The 23,226-nt window shown below is 41.3% G+C and overlaps 1 protein-coding gene across 1 annotated transcript in view; it reads left to right on the top strand.

Annotated features, from left to right (window-relative positions):
- Positions 1 to 23,226, top strand: part of LOC124545263 (microprocessor complex subunit DGCR8) — a 239,163-nt gene that overhangs the window by 156,441 nt on the left and 59,496 nt on the right. The window contains exons 8-9 of the mRNA XM_047124142.1: positions 7,003 to 7,134; positions 9,057 to 9,262. Of these exons, the coding sequence (XP_046980098.1) occupies positions 7,003 to 7,134; positions 9,057 to 9,262 (338 nt within the window). The remainder of the gene's footprint in view (positions 1 to 7,002; positions 7,135 to 9,056; positions 9,263 to 23,226) is intronic.

The following is a 23,226-nucleotide window of genomic DNA, read 5'->3' as shown; positions in this document are numbered from 1 at the left end:
AAGGTTCGAGGATTAGAAATTATGGAAAGTTAACAAGGGGTGGTTTTGAGTTAGTGGGGGTAGATCATGGTTGGCTAGAGGAGTGAACTGGGTTAGGCAACTTTCAATGGTGGTCTTTGGTTGAGTCTGATTGGTTGGGTTGGGGGGGGGGGGGGGGGACTGGAGCAACTGAATTATATTCTCCGCCAGGGTTTTGATTACCACTCGTCGTGCCCTGAAATGAGAAATGTCCTACCTACTATCCTCCCCACCCCATGGTATTCTGCCGTCCACCGAACCTGCACAATATACTTGTCCATCCTTACACAACCCCTGCTCCCAATGCCTTACCTCATGGCTCATACCCCTGTAATAGACCTAGATGCAATACCTGTCCCATACATCCTCCTACCACCAGCTGCTATAGTCCAGTCACTAACATTACCTACCACATCAAAGGCAGGGCTACCTTCGAAACCAGTCATGTGGTCTACAAGCTAAGCTGCAACCACTGTGCTGCGTTCTATGTAGGCATGACAACCAACAAGCTGTCTTGTCAGCATGAACGGCCACCGACAAACTTGTGGTCTACAAGCTAAGCTGCAACCACTGTGCTGCGTTCTATGTAGGCATGACAACCAACAAGCTGTCTGTCAGCATGAACGGCCACCAACAAACTGTGGCCAAAAAACAGGTGGACCAAGCTGTAGCTGAACACGCTACCAAACATGATACCCCTCTTCTCAGTGACTGCTTCACAGCCTGTGCCATATGGATCCTTCCCACCAACACCAGCTTTTCTGAATTGCGCAGGTGGGAAATTTCCCTGCAATACATCTTATGCTCCCGTAACCACCCTGGCCTCAGCCTCCGTTAGTCACTGTCGTCACCCATCCAGCCCCTTCCTGTTCCCATTCCGGCACTACACAGCCGTCATTTCACCGCCACACCTAGTCTTTTAATTTTTATTTTTATTTCTCTCCTTTCCGCTACTTACCCCCTCCCCCCTCCACACCTTCTCTCCTACCCTCCGTCTAAACTGCAACACTTCACTATCCGCCACTCCCACCGTACTATCCCTCCCCCTCCCTGCCCCAGCCTCCTCCTTACCACCACCCAGTCGCCACTCCCATCGTACACTGGTGCTGCTGCTCGCAGTGTAGTTTCAGCTCTCTGAGACTGCTGATGTGTGTGCTAGTTGCGCTTTTGTGTGTGTGTGTGTGTGTGTGTGTGTGTGTGTGTGTGTGTGTGCGCGCGCGCGCGCGTGCATGCGTGCATGGGTGTGGGTGTGGGCGCGCGCTCTCGTTTCTGCTGCTGGCAAAGGCCTTAATGGCCAAAAGCTATGTTTGTGTGAATCTTTTTATTGTGCCTATCACGGCTCACCATCTCCGCTGTATGGTGAGTAGCAACTTAACTTCTCTCGTATTTTTATTGCAACAATGGAATAGTGTTGTTTACTTTGGTGGTTCAAGATTCAGAAAGTTAAGTAAGTATATTGTACATGAAACTTCTACTATGGATAAGGTTTGTGCAAGATAGATGCAGGCATATATGGGGGTCACTCCGAAAGAAATGCAGACTATTTTTTTTTTTTAAATCCATCTTTTATTCTACATGTTTGAAAGTTTTACAGTTTTTAGATACATCCCTTAGTAAAATTATTTTCATTTCTCCACATAATTTCCATTTCTCCACATAATTTCCATCCCTCTCAACTGCCTTACACCATCTTGGAACCAGTGCCTGTATATCCACACAGTAAAATTCTGGACCAACCTGTTGGAGCCACTGTTTGGCAGTGTGCACAAGGTAATCATAATCTTCAAACCTTGTTCCACGAAGAGAGTGTTTCAGTTTCCCAAAGAGATGATAGTCACATGGAGCTCGTACTGTTCCAAAAGTTCGCTGCATACTGTTTTTCTTATTTCTTTGTGAGCCACTGTCAACATACTGGGAACCCACCTGGCACAAACCTTTTTTAACACCAACACTTTCAGTATTCTGCAAACACTTCCTTCTCCTATCCCAACGTAGCATGACAATTCGTTCACTGTGATGCATCTGTCAGCAGTCACCAATTTGTTAACTCTCTGCACATTGTCTGGAGTGTGTGCAGTACGAGGCCTGCCGCTGTGAGAACAATCCTCAATATTGCCAAGCCCGCTTTCATCACATAACCTGCTTGCCCACCAACTGACTGTATTGCGATTGACAGCAGCATCTCCATACACCAACCTCTTGTGGAATATTCCCACTGCCTCGTTTTCACAGCACAGGAATTCTATGACAGCATGTTGCTTCTGACAAACATCTAGTGTAGCAGCCATCTTGAAGACATTCTGTGACGGCGCCACAGGTTGAACTAAGTTTGAAAAAAAGTGGGGAGGTTGCATCTACACACTGTAAAACTTTCACACATGCAGAATGAAAACTGTATTTTTACAAAAATAGTGTGCATTTATTTTGGAGTGACCCTCATAGCAAAAGAGAGAAAATATGTCTCACAAGGGAACCTCCCCATCGCACCCGCCTCAGATTTAGTTATAAGTTGGCACAGTGGATAGGCCTTGAAAAACTGAACATAGATCAATCGAGAAAACAGGAAGAAGTTTTGTGGAACTATGAAAAAAATAAGCAAAATATACAAACTGAGTAGTCCATGCGCAAGATAGGCAACATCAAGGAGAATGTGAGCCCAGGAGCACCGTGGTCCTGTGGTCAGCGTAAGTGGCTTCGGAATGAGAGGTCCTTGGTTCAGGTCTACCCTCGAGTGAAAATTTTAATTTTTTATTTTCGCAAAGTTGTGATCTGTCCGTTCGTTCATTGACGTCTCTGTTCACTGTAAGAAGTTTAGTGTCTGTGTTTTACGACCGCACCGCAAAACCGTGCGATTAGTAGACGAAAGGACGTGCCTCTCCAATGGGAACCGAAAACATTTGATCGCAAGGTCATAGGTCAACTGTTTCCTCCACAGGAAAACACGTCTGATATATTCTATACGACACTGGTGACGGCATGTGCGTCACATGACAGGAATATGTTGTCGACCCACCTAACTTGTACACTTCGCGAATGGGTAAAAAGATTCTTCTACCTTGCCCGATTTAGGTTTTCTTGTGGATGTGATAATCACTCCCAAAAAAGTGATGAAAATAAGAGTTTGTCACATAAACTGCAACAAATGAATGCAACAGTTTCACAGTCGCACAGTTTTCTCTGTGCTCTGTCAAAACATACGTTTTTAACGTTTTCAAATTTTTCCGTTTAGGTGTACCGTCCCCATACTACGGCGCAGTTACCTCGCATCGGAAGGATGGACGGACAGATAATAATTGTCTGAAAATAAAAAATTAAACTTTTCACTTGAGGGAAAACTTGAACCAAGGACCTTTCGTTCCGCAGCTGCTCACGCTAACCACGAGACCACGGCGCTCATGGGCTTAGACTAACCTTGGTGTTCCCTATCTTGCACATGGTCTACTTAGTTTGTATATTTTGCTTATTTTTTCCATAGTTCCACACAACTTCTTCCTGTTTTCTCGATTGATCTGTGTTCAGTTTTTCAAGGTCTATCCACTGTACCAACTTATAACTAAATCAGAGGGGGGTGCGATGGGGAGGTTCCCTTGTCAGTAATATTGGCATCATTAAAAAAAAAAAAAAAAAAACAGAACAGCAACCAGATCAACAGATAAAAGTTGGTGGCATTGCTTAAGGAAACATGAGTAGAATTTCATCTGCTGGAAAGGTTCCACTAATGTTATCTGGTACAATGAATCCTGTTTTATTGCTTGCAAAGAGTAAAATAATAATAACTCATGAATGCTGGGCAAGGCTTCTGGACTAACTGGGTGAAAAAGTAAGTAAGTAAGTAAGTGTGTGTGTGTGTGTGTGTGTGTGTGTGTGTGTGTGTGTCAGAACATAGGTTGCAAAAGCAGGAAAAAAAAGTCAACTTTCATTGGAATAATGAAAGCTGCTTTGAAAACAGAGCATTAGAAGTACTGACTGTCAGAAAATCCAGCCTGGTACAGATTTGAAGTGCCCCCCCCCCCCCCCCCCTCCACTCTGGCATCTACTTATTTCCACATCTAAGGAAATTTATGGTTGAAAAATTTTATCTGTCTATGAAAAGATCAGGGGAGCTGTAGGTGAGGATTTCACAGACCTTCCGAAAAACACTTCAGTGATAAAATATAATCTTTGGAAAAGTGTTGTGCAAAGTGCATCGATGCAAAATCCTACCTACTTGAGCAATATTCTAAAATAGGTCACATAGGTAATCTGCTTTGCAGAATTTTTGCATTTCCCTATTATTCCACAAATGAATGACTGATCCTATGTGATTGTTCAATTTCATATCCCTGCAAATTGTTACACCCATCTGTTTGTATGAATTTATCAATTCCAGTTGTTACTTGTTGATATTGTAGCCACAGGGTACTATGTTTTGTTCAGTTGGTATTGTGCACAATTTTAAATTTATGTATTTCAACATCAGCACATGTTTAGCATCTGTTCAAACTTCAGTAAAGCCTAGTTTACACGACGACATTGGGTTGCGCCACACGTTGCTTGGAATGCGTTGCATGCAAGTGGTTTCATATATGACTGTAGACACGGCGACACCAGTGTACACTTCAGTTTCATCATTTTGTGGGTCCCCGAGTTGTGTCTGAAATGAAAGTTTTGGCAGCTGCACGTCGCACGAGTTGTGATGGAGTTAAAGCTTGTTGTGTGGAATTGCTACACAAGGAAAAAAATAAGAAACGTGTTTTGATTTGTGACTGGATCAAGAAAAGACGTTAGCTTGGTTGCTCAGGATCCTTGCTGAAATAATTTATAATGGAAGATCGAAGAAGTTCTTTTAATTATCTTATAATGTCACCAGAACCATTTACGTTACTTCTAAATAGAGTCAATTATGCGATAAGAGGAATAAAGGTACTGTAATGCATGAAGCACTGTCGCCAGAACTGAAATTACGTATCATATTGCGTGCATTACAATCGAGAACACTCGGTATGCTATAAGATATGTTTTTAGTTGGTGATGACGCTATTTCACTAACAGTAATAATTATTAATATTAACAGTAATAATTATTAACATTAGCAACAATAATTATTCGAAGCAGGCCACATTAACTACTCTCTTGAAGATAGATCTGTACAGTAGCAATATTTCAAAATTCTAACATATGTGAATGGGGAGCACTGCAGCAACGTTTTAAATAGATTAATATTGAATAAAGAATGCAGCTTCTTGAATTTGTATAGCCTTCCCTCCTGTCAACGATATTCCTTAACAAAGAGTTGGCCAACTTGTCTTGTAGACAAGAGCATTGCCACAGATAGACTTACACTTGCTTGTATTATTATTAATTTAGTTGTATATGTGCTCCTAACTCAATAAATTTTGCCCTGCAGCTCAGGTATTGTCAAACCATTTATATTATAATTGCACATGACAGTCTCAGCAGCTTCAATATGTTGCATATTTTTGTAATCAGCATCACTGAAATCCCACAAACACCTATGTAAAGTATAGATATTCAAAAAGCGAACATTATTCTCCATCCCCACTTCATATTTCAGTTTGTCTATGCTCTACAAACACACACAACCTCAAAACTCAGGCAACTAGGGTCGCCAAAGTTGGAACATGCCGAAAGTGTTTAGTTTCACCAACGAGTTGCCCAAACGCTTGGCGTGCATGCACAGTGACCGGTAGTGCAGTTGCCTGCAACCTAGTGTCATCATGTAAACTAGGCTTAACACAATCCCCTGCCTCCAGAACTATGCAATTATTTTCTATATCTTGTCAATGTTCTCAACTGCATTGAATAATGTGCTAATTCCAAAATCAGCACATTGTAGTTCTTCATGCCCTTCTTCACAGTTTAGTATGTCTGCATCTGTTTCTTTTTCAGAGTTCTTTGCTGGCTGTTCCCTATGCTTTTTCTGTTCTTATGTCTTTTGTTTTAACCCACATGTTTGCTCTTCAATGTTGTTTCAATTTTTTTCACCATCCTTTTGGCTTCCTCATCTTTGCGTCCCTCTTCTTGTTTTTTCTTTTCCTGTTCCACTTACTGATTCCAGCAGTATACTTATTTCCATTTTACCTCTCTTGCACCACTTCCTCGTGCCCTAAGATTTCCTTAACAGCCCTTGATATCTCACTAATATTTTGTAAGGATTTCCTCAGAGCTACTTTTATTTTGAATATCTTGCAGAATGTGCAACTGGCCTCTCACTACCCTCCCAGATATTTCCTGCAAATTCTGTTGTTCCTGACCCAGTATTATTTTATCTGTGTGCAATCACAGCGCCAAAAAGTTCTCAGCCTATTTGTCACAAAAATTCTAGAGGTGTATGGTCAGCTGTCATGCCTCATCTCATGCTAAGAAATGTCTCTAATGCAGTTGATTCACACATGTGGCTCCTCTGCTACAAAATATAAACAAGCAAATCCTCACCAAACAATCCAAACCCCATCAAAACAGACAAAAGAATTGGAAATAAAGTTGAATACTCCAGGTTTACTCCACTCAACCATATTATCTTTTTCTTATCTCCTTTGATGCACTCTGTATTTTTCCCCTATACTATTCTCTCAGAATTTCTTTCAGCATCAACCCACCCTTCATCAGCATCCCTGCATAAGTGAGACCCACCTTTACTTCACACATTTGCATGTTCTACATGGAATGATATGCCTAATGCTCTGCTCTGTGGTCCCTTCCTGTCCCTGTCACACAGCACTTGTCTTCACCACCCATATCACATATCAGCCCAGCAGCCTACTCACACATGTTGGTTTGCGGTGCTATGAGATGGCAGTAAGTCGTTTTCTGTTGTCTCTGAAGCAGCTTATTACTCTTTTCTAATTGCATATCTGCTGCTCAGTGCCTTACGGATTTGGTGAGTAGTCATTATGTTAAAATTTCAGGATGTGAAAGTTTTGTTGTAATTGCTTTTCCCTTGAAAATATTACAGAGATTTTTATACCATCAATACTATTACAGGCTGTCGAGAAAATGGTCATCCAAGGAAAGAGTGGATTATGAATCCAAATGGAAAGAGTTATGTTTGTATTCTTCATGAGTATGTCCAGCACGCATTGAAGAAGCAACCTTCTTACAAATTTAAGGAGCTAGGTAATCATTTCTGAAACTTACCTAATTCTTTTTGTTAATTCAAGGAAGAGGTAAGCATGAAAATCATCTGTCACGGTGATGATACTCAAGAGCTGTTTTTTCTTACGGTCATTTTTAAACTGAGTGTCTGTAATTACGATCATCTAAGTTTTTATCTGACTGGGCATTCAGTTTGTGTGTACTGTGTTAGATGCTTGAATTACAGCACAACAATAGTAGTAATAGTAGAAGTACGAGGGCAGTTCAATAAGTAATGCAACACTTTTTTTTTCTTGGCCAATTTTGGTTGAAAAAACCGGAAATTTCTTGTGGAATATTTTCAAACATTCCTGCTTCGTCTCGTATAGTTTCATTGACTTCCGACAGGTGGCAGCGCTGTACGGAGCTGTTAAAATGGTGTCTGTAACGGATGTGCGTTGCAAACAACGGGCAGTGATCGAGTTTCTTTTGGCGGAAAACCAGGGCATCTCAGATATTCATAGGCGCTTGCAGAATGTCTACGGTGATCTGGCAGTGGACAAAAGCACGGTGAGTCGTTGGGCAAAGTGTGTGTCATCATCGCCGCAAGGTCAAGCAAGACTGTCTGATCTCCCGCGTGCGGGCCGGCCGTGCACAGCTGTGACTCCTGCAATGGCGGAGCGTGCGAACACACTCGTTCGAGATGATCGACGGATCACCATCAAACAACTCAGTGCTCAACTTGACATCTCTGTTGGTAGTGCTGTCACAATTGTTCACCAGTTGGAATATTCAAAGGTTTGTTCCCGCTGGGTCCCTCGTTGTCTAACCGAACACCATAAAGAGCAAAGGAGAACCATCTGTGCGGAATTGCTTGCTCGTCATGTGGCTGAGGGTGACAATTTCTTGTCAAAGATTGTTACAGGCGATGAAACATGGGTTCATCACTTCGAACCTGAAACAAAACGGCAATCAATGGAGTGGCGCCACACCCACTCCCCTACCAAGAAAAAGTTTAAAGCCATACCCTCAGCCGGTAAAGTCATGGTTACAGTCTTCTGGGACGCTGAAGGGGTTATTCTGTTCGATGTCCTTCCCCATGGTCAAACGATCAACTCTGAAGTGTATTGTGCTACTCTTCAGAAATTGAAGAAACGACTTCAGCATGTTCGTAGGCACAAAAATCTGAACGAACTTCTCCTTCTTCATGACAATGCAAGACCTCACACAAGTCTTCGCACCTGAGAGGAGCTCACACAAGTCTTCGCACCTGAGAGGAGCTCACAAAACTTCAGTGGACTGTTCTTCCTCATGCACCCTACAGCCCCGATCTCGCACCGTCGGATTTCCATATGTTTGGCCCAATGAAGGACGCAATCCGTGGGAGGCACTACGCGGATGAAGAAGAAGTTATTGATGCAGTACGACGTTGGCTCCGACATCGACCAGTGGAATGTTACCGTGCAGGCATACAGGCCCTCATTTCAAGGTGGCGTAAGGCCGTAGCATTGAATGGAGATTACGTTGAAAAATAGTGTTGTGTAGCTAAAAGATTGGGGAATAACCTGGTGTATTTCAATGCTGAATAAAACAACCCCTGTTTCAGAAAAAAAATGTGTTGCATTACTTATTGAACTGCCCTCGTAGTAGTAACAGTAATGGGGACGATGATAATAATAACAATCATAGTAGTAGTAGTAGTAGTAGTAGTAGTAGTAGTAATTAGAAACATAATGACAACCTGAAATTATTTATTTGAATTTTTATATAATTATTAATAGTAAACTTCATCAACTAATGGATATGAAAAAATATTATTTTTAGATTGAGTTTTAATAACATGAGCTGAGGTGTCTGAAATTCTAGTGAAATCTTCTGTCAATGTGCTGTTATAAAGATTAACAAATAATTTACAAAGAGTTTTCTTATTTTCGTGTATCTTAGGTTGTTATTTTATCTTATAGAAAATGCAGGTACACCCTATTCAGCTACAGTATCAATAAATGGCATGCAGTATGGAGTTGGATATGGGACAAGCAAAAAACAAGCAAAATCAGAAGCTGCAAAAGCAACCCTGGAAATTTTGATTCCTGAAATGAGAGAAAAAATTCAGTCAAGTGACAGAGGTGGGGCAAAAACTGAACATGGATCATCAGACTCATACCTATCTGTAAGTAAATTTTAATGGCCATTGGTGGTTATGTTAGTACCATATTTACTCAAATCTAAGCTGCACTCGAATCTAAGCCGCACCTGAAAAATGAGACTCGAAATAAGGAAAAAAAAAATTCCCGAATCTAAGACGCATCTGAAATTTGAGACCTGAAATTCAAGGGGAGAGAAAAGTTTTAGGCCGCACCTCCAAATTGAAACAAAGTTGGTCCATTGTAATATGAGACACAATTTAGGTCGAATGAATGACGATACAGCTACAGTAGTTTGGTTCGAGTTGTAAGCAGTTAAGCTTTACCAGGTAGTCATTGCTATGCGTCAGGCGTCAGGTGCTCCGTCCGTATTTATACGAGTACCCTTCCTTTTTCACGTGCTTCGTCTGGTTTGAATCGATTGCTTATTTTGCTTTTATCTGATAAGTGCCGTTTTCTTTTTTATAGGTGTTTACGTCACTCTAAGCTGAAAATGCATTACTGTACTGTGTCATGCATTGTTTGTCGCACTCTGATAGTGCATGTTTACGGCCTGTCGCCGCTCGCGGCATGGCTTGCTTTTGTGCGCGCTACCGCCGCTTACAATTATATATGAAAAAAAAACAAAGATGATGTGACTTACCAAATGAAAGTGCTGGCAGGTCGAGAGACACACAAACAAACACAAACATACACAAAAATTCAAGCTTTCGCAACAAACTGTTGCCTCATCAGGAAAGAGGGAAAGACGAAAGGAAGTGGGTTTTAAGGGAGAGGGTAAGGAGTCATTCCAATCCCGGGAGCGGAAAGACTTACCTTAGGGGGAAAAAAGGACGGGTATACACTCGCGCACACACACACGTATCCATCCACACATATACAGACACAAGCAGACATATTTAAAGACCCATGCATGGAATGTTTCCCGGGATTGGAATGACTCCTTACCCTCTCCCTTAAAACCAACATCCTTTCATCTTTCCCTCTCCTTCCCTCTTTCCTGATGAAGCAACCATGGGTTGTGAAAGCTTGAATTTTGTGTTTGTTTGTGTCTCTATCAACATACCAACGCTTTCGTTTGGTAAGTTACATCATCAAAACAAAGATGATGTAAACCACCAAACGAAAGTGCTGGTATGTTGATAGAGACACTAACAAACACAAACCCACACACAAAATTCAAGCTCCCGCAACCCACGGCTGCTTCATCAGGAAAGCAGGCTGATGAAGCAGCCGTAGGTTGCAGGGGCTTGAATTTTGTGTGTGGGTTTGTGTTTGTTAGTGTGTCTATCAACATACCAGCACTTTTGTTTTTGTGGGTTACATCATCTTTATTTTTGGATGTATTTTTCCCACATGGAATGTTTCCCTCTGTTATATATAATTCCTAGTATTGATACTGTGTACTAAGCAGTTCACCGAGCGAGGTGGCGCAGTGGTTAAACACTGGACTCGCATTCGGGAGGACGACGGTTCAATCCCGCGTCCGGCCATCCTGATTTAGGTTTTCCGTGATTTTCCTAAATTGCTCCAGGCAAATGCCGGGATGGTTCCTTTCAAAGGGCACGGCCGACTTCCTTCCCAGTCCTTCCCTAATCCGATGAGACCGATGACCTCGCTGTCTGGTCTCCTTCCCCAAAACAACCCAACCCAACCCTACTAAGCAGTTCGTTGGAAAAAGAGATGTATTACTCACAACAAACTTAATTAAGGAATAAATATACTGAGAATCTGTGGTTAGTATGCCCAATTCTTTGAATGGGTTTTGACATGATGTTCTTGGATTTACGCTACACATTACTCTTATTATACTCATCTGTACTCTAAAAATTTTTTCTCAGTTTGAGGAGTTACCCCAAAATATGATACCATATGACATAATGGAGTGAAAATAAGCAAAATATGCCAGTTTTTTTATATTTATATCTGCTATGTCTGACATCATTCGCATTGCAAACACAGTCTTGTTTAGGCACTTTAGCAGTTTGTGAGTATGTCGCTCCCAACTGAATTTATTATCAAGTTGTAATCCCAAGTATTTTACACTCTCAACTTCTCCTATTTCGATGTCTTCATATTTTGTGCACACACTAGAAGGAGATCTCTTGGAAGTTCTGAATTGCATATAGTAGGTGTTTTCAAAGTTTAATGACAGTGAATTGGCTATGAACCACTTATTAATGTCAGTAAAAATTTGATTTGCTACCTTTTCTAAATTTATATTTGATTTACTATTTATTACAATGTTTGTATCATCTGCAAAAAAAGGGAACCTTGGCATCTGGTAATGTAACAGATGACAGGTCATTAATACACACAAGAAAAAGTAGTATGGAACCTTGGGGAACACCACATGTAATTTCTTCCCAGTCAGATGATGTCTGATTGCGTACTGCTGAACTGTTACGTAATGACACCCTTTGTTTTCTATTAGTAATATATGACTGAAACCACTTTGCAGCACTACAAGTGATAGTTGATTTGCCCAAGACCACAGTCATATTTTTCAAGCAAAATTTGATGCAAATTCTGTGATCCATCTTCTTCAAAAGTAAAAATTCACTCAGCACTCGAAAACAAATATAATCTTTTTGACTGTCAACAATAAACTAAGTATTCAAAATAGCTGAAAAAGCAAACATACATCAGGAACATTTGTACCAAAAAGATAAAAGAAATTGAAAATTGGTTGAGTAAAGTCTATGAATTAAAAAAAAAATCCCATTACTTCTTGATTATATCACAAATATTTGTTTTTAGAAAAATTTGAAAATAGAAATAGAATTCAACAACAATGGTGCTTAGATTGCTGAGGCACTACTATTGTTCGAATGCACAGATTGATGTTCGCTGATGCACTATTTATGTGATGTCCTTCAACATCTGTTAGGAGCATCAGGAAGAAGGATGTAGACAGAACACACCAGCTGCTGAACGAGCAACAACTGTAGCTGTTTTCATAGATTAACAGATAATGGTAGGGTGAGAAGGGAAGCAGGTATCTGTTTATAACTGTTACTACATTTTAAGCAGTTTGTCCCTCAGAATAGAGAATGGTAGGGAGAAGCAGTCATTCACAGGTCCGAATCAAGAGAGAAGTAAGTCCAGCAAAAATAATTGGAAATATATTTAAAACATATTTGAATATGAGAAAAGGTATCATGTATAGACACTGTACACATGTATTAACTGTTTTTCATCATGATGACTTCAATAGTTGAGGAGGCCACAGAGCTGTGCGTCGCAAGGTATGACCGTCATTGCAACTGCATATTGTAGAGCACTGTATCCTCAAGGCAATACCTTGTGACAGGTGCTCATTCCCCATAACTCACTTTGCAACCATTGTGGGAACACATGTCCGCCAGTTTCTGCAATTGGTATCACATGAAGTGCACTCACTGAGTGGCACACACTCGCTGAGTTGCTCTGCAATACAGCTAAAGAAACATAGGCTCTATGCAGCTTTGCCACAATGGGCCCAGCATATGCTGGAATTTATTAGAATTAGACTATCTTTGTAGCTGTAAATTTTCTGTGTTTTCTACAGAGAAAGTGTATGCTGTATATGACAATATTATGAGAAAGATAGATTACTACTCACCGTATAGTGGAGATGTTGGGTCACAGATAGGCATAAAAAAATACAGCTAAACAAGTAAACTTTCAGACAAAAGGCCTCCTTCTGAAGTACAACACACACACACACACACACACACACACACACACACACACACACACACACACACCCACCACCGCGCGCGCGAGCTCTTGTACTCTTATTAAGTTTGCCACATATACTGTACGTGCTTGTTTACCTGCAGCAAGACTTTTCTCGTCCATCAAGCATAATTAGTTCACGCACTTTCAATACTTTAATTCATAAATATTGTGCATATATAGATATAATATATATAATAGCATAGCTTAAATAATTTCAAGTAGTTTAGCATCTCTTTCCTCTGTATATAATCCCTTATGTTATCTGTGTGTGTGTGTGTGTGTGTGTGTGTGTGTGTGTGTGTGTCTTGTGTAGATAGTCGCAGTTATAGTATAGACTCTCTCTTAATTTTCTATGTCTCTGTTTATTCAATAGGCTTTACAAATGCTAGTGCGGGCTGTAGCTCATCAGGTTTGTTTGTTTTGGGCGCTCCAACACTTCAGATGTGCCTGTCTGGCGTGCACATGCTTGCAATTTGTTGATTAGCTTGCTCCCCAATGCACATGCGCTGTGGCACTCTGATACCACTTGTGTTGTGGTGTGTTATGTATTGCATTGCACACTACCAAGTGTTTCATAAGTTTGTTTATTTGTTTACAACTGGGCTACGCAGAAGGCAAAGCGTTTTATTTAGTGTGTCGTCTCTAGACATATAAAAGTAAAATTCTTCCTTGTTACAACATATTACCTTATTGCGTGCACATTTGACATATAAGAAAAAATAAAAATACAAACAAAAATTATCCTTAACAACTAACAACATAATCGTGTCTGATGAATCAAGTGTCAATCAAGCTCGTGTCCCAATTCTCCTCCCAGGCCACAGAATGGGGGCCTACCATGACTGGCCCAAGTTTTCTGGCGTTGCGGGGTGCATCTGTCTCTGGGCTATGTGTAACTTCTACTATATGGACTGTTGGTGTTTGATTATGCCAGTTAGTATACTGTGAGGCTCTTGATTGAAATTCTCTTTGGTTTTGCTTGTTATTCGGCTTATGTGCATTACTCTGCTGACTGCATTCCGCTGTCTGGGATTATTCAACTATCTGGTATTGGTTTGTGTTTGCCAAGCGATGGGCTGGTTATTGCCAGTAGCTTGTGTTGGTAAATATTGTACAGGCTGCCCATACGCTATTTGCCCATGAATAGTTGTTTTTGTTAAATTTTTGCCCATTTCTTTTATATCTGCCCATGAATTTAATGCTTTTACCACTGCCATTGTGATTACCATTACCATTATCGTAAGGTCTGTGTGGGGTAAGATTGCCATCCTTGTTGTACTACAAATCCATTGTTTACTTGTTAGTCCATGAATCTCTGTGGCACTATCTGTGTTCGTTTTTGAAAACAATTTTATTCATAATTTTGTTAAAAACTATTGACAATGGAGAAGAGGAAATGGCCATTTTTGAACATTCCTTACAAAATGCAATATGCCAAGATGATGGAAATCCGAGCTTGGCAACAGCTGAAGGTAATGCACCAACTCGTGGACTGGCCAACCTAATTGGCGATGTTGACATCCCACTATCAACAAATGATGATACTGTTAATATAACTAATCATGATGTCACTTTTATGATGCTCGATGAGACAATTTCTCAGTTCTCAAGGGAAACATTTTTTCAAATAGTGAAACTAAAGGATGAGACAGTGAAAATTCCTTTGATTACTTGCTCACAACATTGTGAATGCAAGAAAAGGAAAAGTTTGTGAAAACAATGTAAATACTAGTGAGACACACAATTTGACGCAACTGATGCAACAAATAATACAACAGTATACGAAACAACAGGAATTTCAGGTTCAAATGGCTCTGAGCACTATGGGACTTAACTTCTGAGGTCATCAGTCCCCTAGAACTTAGAACTTACTTAAACCTAACTAACCTAAGGACATCACACACATCCATGCCTGAGGCAGGATTCGAACCTGCGACCTTAGTAGTCACGTGGTTCCAGACTGAAGCGCCTAGAACCACAGGAATTTCAGGAAGTTGTAAAACAACAACTTAAGTGTATGACACAGCAGTTCATAAAACATAAGGAACATATAGGATAACAGTTTACACAGCAAAATCGGGCAGTCAACAACTTCAAGAATAGTGTTAATCAACAGTTCAGTGAGGTGGGCAAAACTGAATTATCTGACGAGCTATCTGGAAAGGTGCCAGAGCCAGGTGAACAACTAAACCAAGAAATAAGTACCAACATATCTCGCAATATAAATAACTATATGATCAAAAGTATCTGGATGCCTTCAAAAACATACGTTTTTCATATTAGGTGCATTGTGCTGCCACCTACTGCCAGGTATTCCATATCAGCAACCTCAGTAGTCATTAGACATCATCAGAGAGCAGAATGGTGTGCTCCAGAGAACTGTCGGACTTCGAACTTGGTCAGGTGATTGGGTGTCATTTGTGTCACACATCTGTAAGCAAGATTTCCACACTCATAAACTTCCCTAGGTCCACTGTTTCTGATGTGATAGAGAAGTGGAAACGTGAAGGGACACATACAGCACAAAAGTGTAGAACAGGCCAACCTTGTCTGTTGACTGAAAGAGACCGCCGACAGTTGAAGAGGGTTGTAATGCGTAATAGGCAGACATCTACTCAGACCACCACACAGAAATTCCAAATTGCATCAGGATCAACTGAAAGTAGTATGACAGTTAGGCAGGAGGTGAGAAAATTTTGATTTCATGGTCGAGTGCCTGCTCATAAACCACACATCACGCCAATAAATGCCAAACAATGCCTCGCTTGGTGCAAGGAATGTAAAAAATGGAAAAACGTTGTGAGTGACAAATCATGGTTCACAATGTGGCAATCCAATGGCAGGGTGTGGGTTTGGCGAATGCTCGGTGAACGTCTTCTCCCAGCGTGTGTAGTGTCAACAGTAAAATTCGGAGGTGATGGTGTTATGATGTGGTCATGTTTTTCATGGAGGGGGCTTGCACCCCAGTCATTTTGCATGGCTCTATCACAGCACAGGCCTACATTGATGTTTTAAGCACCTTCTTGCTCTCCACTGTTGAAGAGCAATTCAGGGATGGCGATTACATCTTTCAACACAGTCGAGCACCTGTTCATAAAGCATGATCTGTGGTGGAGTGGTTACACGACAATAACATCCCTGTAATGGTCTGGCCTGCACAGAGTCCTGTCCTGAATCCTACAGAACACCTTTGGGATGTTTTGGAACGTTGACTTTACACCAGGCCTCATCGACCGACATCGATATCTCTACTCAGTGCAGCACTCTGTGAAGAATGGGCTGCCGTTCCACAAGGAACCATCCAGCACCTAATTTAATGGATGCCTACAAGGGTGGAAGCTGTCATCAAGGCTAAGGGTGGGCCAACACCATACTGAATTCCAGCATTACCGATGGAAGGCGCCACAAACATTTGGGTCATTTTCAGCCATGTGTCTGGATACTTTTGATCACATAGTGTACGTTAACGGAAAGAGTATCATCCGTAGACAATAAACAGGAACAACTTGCAGCTGACAGAACCTTAGTGAAGCATATTCTCAAATTCAGGAGATGCAATCACACAGTCAGCGGGCTGCAAGAAGTGTGTAAAAATGTATCTACAGAAGTACAAAACTTAGGTCTAAGAGTGGGCCAGTTACGTTTAGAGTCAAAATTTGCCAAAATACAGAGAGATAAGATATGTGCATATGTAAAGGAAATAACTGGGATGCTGGATAAGGGCAGCACTCTTGCTTAAAAGGTAGTGTCAGTGTGCAAGATTTACGTAGATACAGTAGGCGAAGCTCTAAAAGAGAAAGAAAGTCAACTTCTAGTTAAAATAAATTCAGGTTTAAAAGAAGAGGAAAGGTTATGAGGCAGTATGGCTGAAACTACTAACATAAGAACGTGAAATATTATATGACACAGTCTTACACAATTTAAATGATTTTAGTGATGTCTTTGTACAAATTTCATCTTTTCTTTAGAAATGAACTTTCCATAAAGGATATTAATTGGAAGGAATCTACTGCCAGAGAGACTGCATCAAGTGTGGCTTTATAAGGCAGACAGCGTAGCAGCTTCCTACATTTACCGCTGAAATCAGCATTCCCAGTTTGTCTCATTCGTAGGCAGAATTTAATTTTAATTTGCTCCTTCAATGTTTTAACGATTCCCAGTCTCGCGGACATGAAGCAGATACAATTAATGTTTCATTACTTCCTTATAACAACAGTATGAATCATTTATCTCAGAAATTTTTATCTCAGCAATTGAAAGGTCTGTTCATATTTCGCTTGGCGCTGTCCTTCAAACCGTCACCATTGAAAAGGGATATGGAAATGGATTAATTCATTGATAATTGCTTGAATAATTGGAAAAAATGATTGGGAAGAATAGTTTAAAGAAATTTGTAGGTAATTTATGAATCTGTGCACAACCTCTATTGAACTTAAACTGATACCAATATCAACAGACCTTAAATATCAATACATTCAAGATCAGTAAACGTAATTTACATTATGTACTGCTTCATATTAATTCATTTGTGTTTAGTCTTGAGTGTGACAATGTCGATGCAGGAACGCTCCTCTGGATACTGTGTAAATTCTTCTTGTCTGCACTGAACCTCTTGATGCAGGATCTCAGTGGTAAGTGAAATGATGAGCAGATGGCAGTTGACCTCTTAACCATGCGAATAAATATTGCTTTTCTAATAACTTTTTATAACTCTTTTAATGAATGGCTGAAATACACATTTTTAACAGTGCTGGTATGACGGATCCATGCATACGTCCGTACGCTACCACTTCTGGAAACAAAACCGTCAAGCTACATGAATTAATAAATTGAAGAGCATATTTCTTACTTTGTTTCATATAGGTATTTAAACTATGTATCAAAACATTATCCTTTCCACAAAATAACTCAATTTACTTTTGGCAGTGTCATTCAGTTTACATATAGCTTATATATAAGAAAAGCACGAAGAAATAATATGATTCAAAATACAGTTTGCTGCCTGACCTTACCCAACTCAGACTTAAATGAGAATTAATTAATTGCCCTCTATTCAGTCTGCCTTTAAGACTAACTAACTCACCTATTTTTCTGGAGATGAAGAAATGGTGCAGTAGATAACATGTACCTTGGATGAGGAACTGCAGACCAGTATGACCCTATGGTTTGACAGACAAGTTGCATGCTTTTTTTTACAAAGTGTGTAGGGAAACTGGCACCTTTATCAAAAATGTCTCACTCCATGGTCATTTTCTTGAAAAGTATCCAATTTCTTTATGTAGGCCTGTACATAAATCCTTTCTGAAGTTCGTGCTTGTTTTAATTTTTGGCCCTATTGATCATTGAGAGAGGAGGAGGAGGAGTGCAGGGGAGAAGCTCCCATAGATGAACATTTCTGGCGAAGATAGTTTTAGTGCATATGTTTGAGTTTTATATTTTGACTTTAGGCTTTTAATTATGTTTCATTTGGAAACGACAGTGAGCAATAAATTGTATCTTTATAAGTGCTACTAAAAATCTCATTACGAAGTGGAAGTCAGGTTTTGAAAGTTGTTGGATCTGCATTTACAAAAATTTTAATAGTTCTTTCATTAGGGGAATTGGAAAGTTAGTGAAGTGGTTAATAATTTAAAAAGGAAAATTCAATTAAAGTCATGATGAGCACAAGGAGAGAAATTCTGGCTCATACACTTGTTTGGTTTTTGCAGTTTTCTGTGGTCCCAATTAAAACATTTAAATTAAAACATAATATAAATGGTCAGGAAAAGTATGTACTCGCCAAGTAGCAACTGGAGAAAACATGAATAAAATTAAGGAAATTTACAAGCTTTTGAAGCTTCCAGTGATCAGTAGGGCCAAATTTTAAAATAAACATGCACATCAGAAAGGATTTACTTACAAACACTACATGCATGAATTGACTACTTTTCAGCAAAATGGCCACAGAGTTGAGACATTTCTGATAACTATCAGCTTCCCTGCACACACTGCAAAAAAGAGTGCCACTTGTACATCAAGCCATATTGTCATAGTAATGTACAATTCCTCATTCAAGGTGATGTGTCATCCAATCCACCATTTCTTCATGAGATGAAATCTCCCCTGATTCGGAGTTATGGGTAAGTTTCCTGTAATCCTTAAAATTTCCTAAACCTTGCCAGTTCTCTGCTTTACCCCTCTTCCTGCCCCTTCAGCCCTTGTGCCAGAAGGAGAAGGAGAAGGAGAAGGAGAAGAAGAAGCAGAAGCAGAAGCCACTGTCTCCGAACTCTTGCACCTTTCCTTACTACAGCGTAAGGAAAACATAGATTTCTACTCACCATAAAGATGATGCATTGAGTTGCAGACAGGCACAAGGGAAAGACAGTTTCACATTTTTCAGCCAAAGCCTTCTTCAGAAAAAAAACACACACAGTCATTCACATAAGCAAGCACGTCTCTCATATCGTCTTGGACGAAGGGGATGCTCCTTGGTAGTTAGTTCTTGGAAGTGGTGGGAAGATTTGGAGTGTGAGAGGATATGGTATGAGAGGGCTATCTGTGAACCAGGTTTAGGGGAATGTGCCTGGCTTGAAAGTCTTTGTTAGTCCTTCAACATAGAGCACAAGGGAATTCTTATAATTGCAGATGTGCCACGCACAATGCATGTAATGTTGATGGGTAGTGAGGTGGATGTGGACAGAGGTTTGAACACAGTTATCAGGGACTTGTAGATCAGTATTCGGGAAAGTGACACTTTAGGCTGATGAGGATCAGGTGAAGCATATGGGAGAGAAGATTTGAGATTGTTGTGGAATGAGGATAGGACAGGGTCTAGGTACACAGATGCTCTCAGTGAAACTGAACCAGGCAAGGTATTTTGGAATTTGGTGGGCTATGATGCTTTTGTATAGGTGGGATGGCAAAGGAAGTTACAATGCAGGTGCTCATGACCATGCTGCCAGTTTGTTTGTGTATTTTAGTGTTGTGTATGAATACATGTAAAGTCAAATTTTTAAATTAAAAAAAAATGCTGCATGATTCCTTGCTGATGACACATTTCATTATTCTGATTGCTCATTTTTAAATTTTAAATGATTCTTTTGCAAAACTTCCATTTCGCCACAAAATCACTTCATGGTGGAATGGTTAGGTACTTTTGCATAGTAAGCAAATAGTACTGTTTCGATGTTACAGCAACTACTAAGCATTCTTAAGATTTAAATAGCTCAGTTATTCTACATTTCATCCATAACAATGGAAACAATCAATTATTGACAAAATTGTTTAATTGTACACTCCTGGAAATTGAAATAAGAACACCGTGAATTCGTTGTCCCAGGAAGGGGAAACTTTATTGACACATTCCTGGGGTCAGATACATCACATGATCACACTGACAGAACCACAGGCCCATAGACACAGGCAACAGAGCATGCACAATGTCGGCACTAGTACAGTGTATATCCACTTTTCGCAGCAATGCAGGCTGCTATTCTCCCATGGAGACGATCGTAGAGATGCTGGATGTAGTCCTGTGGAACGGCTTGCCATGCCATTTCCACCTGGCGCCTCAGTTGGACCAGCGTTCGTGCTGGACGTGCAGACCGCGTGAGACAACGCTTCATCCAGTCCCAAACATGCTCAATGGGGGACAGATCCGGAGATCTTGCTGGCCGGGGTAGTTGACTTACACCTTCTAGATCACGTTGGGTGGCACGGGATACATGTGGACGTGCATTGTCCTGTTGGAACAGCAAGTTCCCTTGCCGGTCTAGGAATGGTAGAACGATGGGTTCGATGGCGGTTTGGATGTACCGTGCACTATTCAGTGTCCCCTCGACGATCACCAGTGGTGTACGACCAGTGTAGGAGATCGCTCCCCACACCATGATGCCGGGTGTTGGCCCTGTGTGCCTCGGTCGTATGCAGTCCTGATTGTGGCGCTCACCTGCACGGCGCCAAACATGCATACGACCATCATTGGCACCAAGGCAGAAGCGACTCTCATCGCTGAAGACGACACGTCTCCATTCGTCCCTCCATTCACGCCTGTCGCTACACCACTGGAGGCGGGCTGCACGATGTTGGGGCGTGAGCGGAAGACGGCCTAACGGTGTGCGGGACCGTAGCCCAGCTTCATGGAGACGGTTGCGAATGGTCCTCGCCGATACCCCAGGAGCAACAGTGTCCCTAATTTGCTGGGAAGTGGCGGTGCGGTCCCCTACGGCACTGCGTAGGATCCTACGGTCTTGGCGTGCATCCGTGCGTCGCTGCGGTCCGGTCCCAGGTCGACGGGCACGTGCACCTTCCGCCGACCACAGGCGACAACATCGATGTACTGTGGAGACCTCACGCCCCACGTGTTGAGCAATTCGGCGGTACGTCCACCCGGCCTCCCGCATGCCCACTATATGCCCTTGCTCAAAGTCCGTCAACTGCACATACGGTTCACGTCCACGCTGTCGCGGCATGCTACCAGTGTTAAAGACTGCAATGGAGCTCCGTATGCCACGGCAAACTGGCTGACACTGACGGTGGCGGTGCACAAATGCTGCGCAGCTAGCGCCATTCGACGGCCAACACCGCGGTTCCTGGTGTGTCCGCTGTGCCGTGCGTGTGATCATTGCTTGTACAGCCCTCTCGCAGTGTCCGGAGTGTGTGTGAGTGTATACCCGTCCTTTTTTCCCCCTAAGGTAAGTCTTTCCGCTCCCGGGATTGGAATGATTCCTTACCCTCTCCGGTGTCAATGTGTTCTTTTTTCCATTTCCAGGAGTGTATTTAAAAACAAAGATGATGTGACTTACCATACGAAAGCGCTGGCAGGTCGATAGAAACACAAACAGACACATACATACACACAAAATTCAAGCTTTCGCAACAAACTGTTGCCTCATCAGGAAAGAGGGAAGGAAAGGGAAAGACGAAAGGAAGTGGGTTTTAAGGGAGAGGGTAAGGAATCATTCCAATCCCGGGAGCGGAAAGACTTACCTTAGGGGGAAAAAAGGACGGGTATACACTCACACACACACACACACACACACACACACACACACACACATATCCATACACACACATACAGACACAAGCAGACATATTTAAAGACAAAATATGTCTGCTTGTGTCTGTATATGTGTGGATGGATATGTGTGTGTGTATGTGTGTGTATACCCGTCCTTTTTTCCCCCTAAGGTAAGTCTTTCCACTCCTGGGATTGGAATGACTCCTCACCCTTTCCCTTAAAACCCACTTCCTTTCGTCTTTCCCTTTCCTTCCCTCTTTCCTGATGAGGCAACAGTTTGTTGCGAAAGCTTGAATTTTGTGTGTATGTATGTGTCTGTCTGTGTTTCTATCGACCTGCCAGCGCTTTTGTATGGTAAGTCACGTCATCTTTGTGTTTTAAATATATTTTTCCCGCGTGGAATGTTTCCGTCTATTAAATTATTTAATTGGATAGATAAAAAAACCTACTCACCAAGCAGTGGCAGAACACACATAAGACTGTTGTAACTGGCAAGCTTTTGGAGCCAGTGACTCCTTCAGGAAGAAGGGTTGAAGGGGAAGGAAGAAGGGTGAAGGAAAAGGACTGGAGAGGTCTAGGAAAAGAGTTGGATTTTGGGAAAGTTACCCAGAACTGCTGGTCAGGGCAGACTTACCGTATGGGATGAGAAGGAAAGACTTTCCTTCTCAGATTTGTTGTGTCCTCTAATAAAAATGCTAGTATCATCTGCAAATAACACTGACTCTGTTGCTAACAAGTGATATGGTAAATCATTTATAAAAGTAAGGAATAATAGAGGGCCTACCACAGAGCTTTGAGGTACTCCATGACTAATGTTCTTGTAACCTGAAAAGTAACGTTTATCATGACAAATTTGTTCAGCTTTAGATGGCTGTGTTTTCAGTTATATCAGAATATTAATCTGGTTAATTTAAAAAAAAGGAAAAAGAAAAAAATAAATAAAAAAAATCCCCAGAAACTAGATATATGAGGTTTGGAACTTGAATAGCGGCAACTATTTATTTACAGCTTGTACAAAATAGATAAGTGTTTCAAAGTTTTACTGACCTTCAAAGCAGTCACCAGCATTGTGTATAACCCATTGCCAGTGATGTGGAAGTTGTAGGGTACTCTTAGCAGTGCCAGTTGTGTTGGCAGTTGGAGCGGCGTGGTCTATTGCCCGACAAATTTGTAGTAGTTCTGAAGCGAATGCCGTGAAGTGTTTCCTTCAGTTTAGAAATCGAGTTGAACTCATGAGGGCTTAAGTCAGGAAAGTGCAGTAGGTGGTAT

This window comes from Schistocerca americana, chromosome 8, assembly GCF_021461395.2.
Source record: "Schistocerca americana isolate TAMUIC-IGC-003095 chromosome 8, iqSchAmer2.1, whole genome shotgun sequence".
Taxonomy (NCBI): Eukaryota; Metazoa; Arthropoda; class Insecta; order Orthoptera; family Acrididae; genus Schistocerca; species Schistocerca americana.
This window is presented reverse-complemented; position numbering and strand designations above follow the sequence as displayed.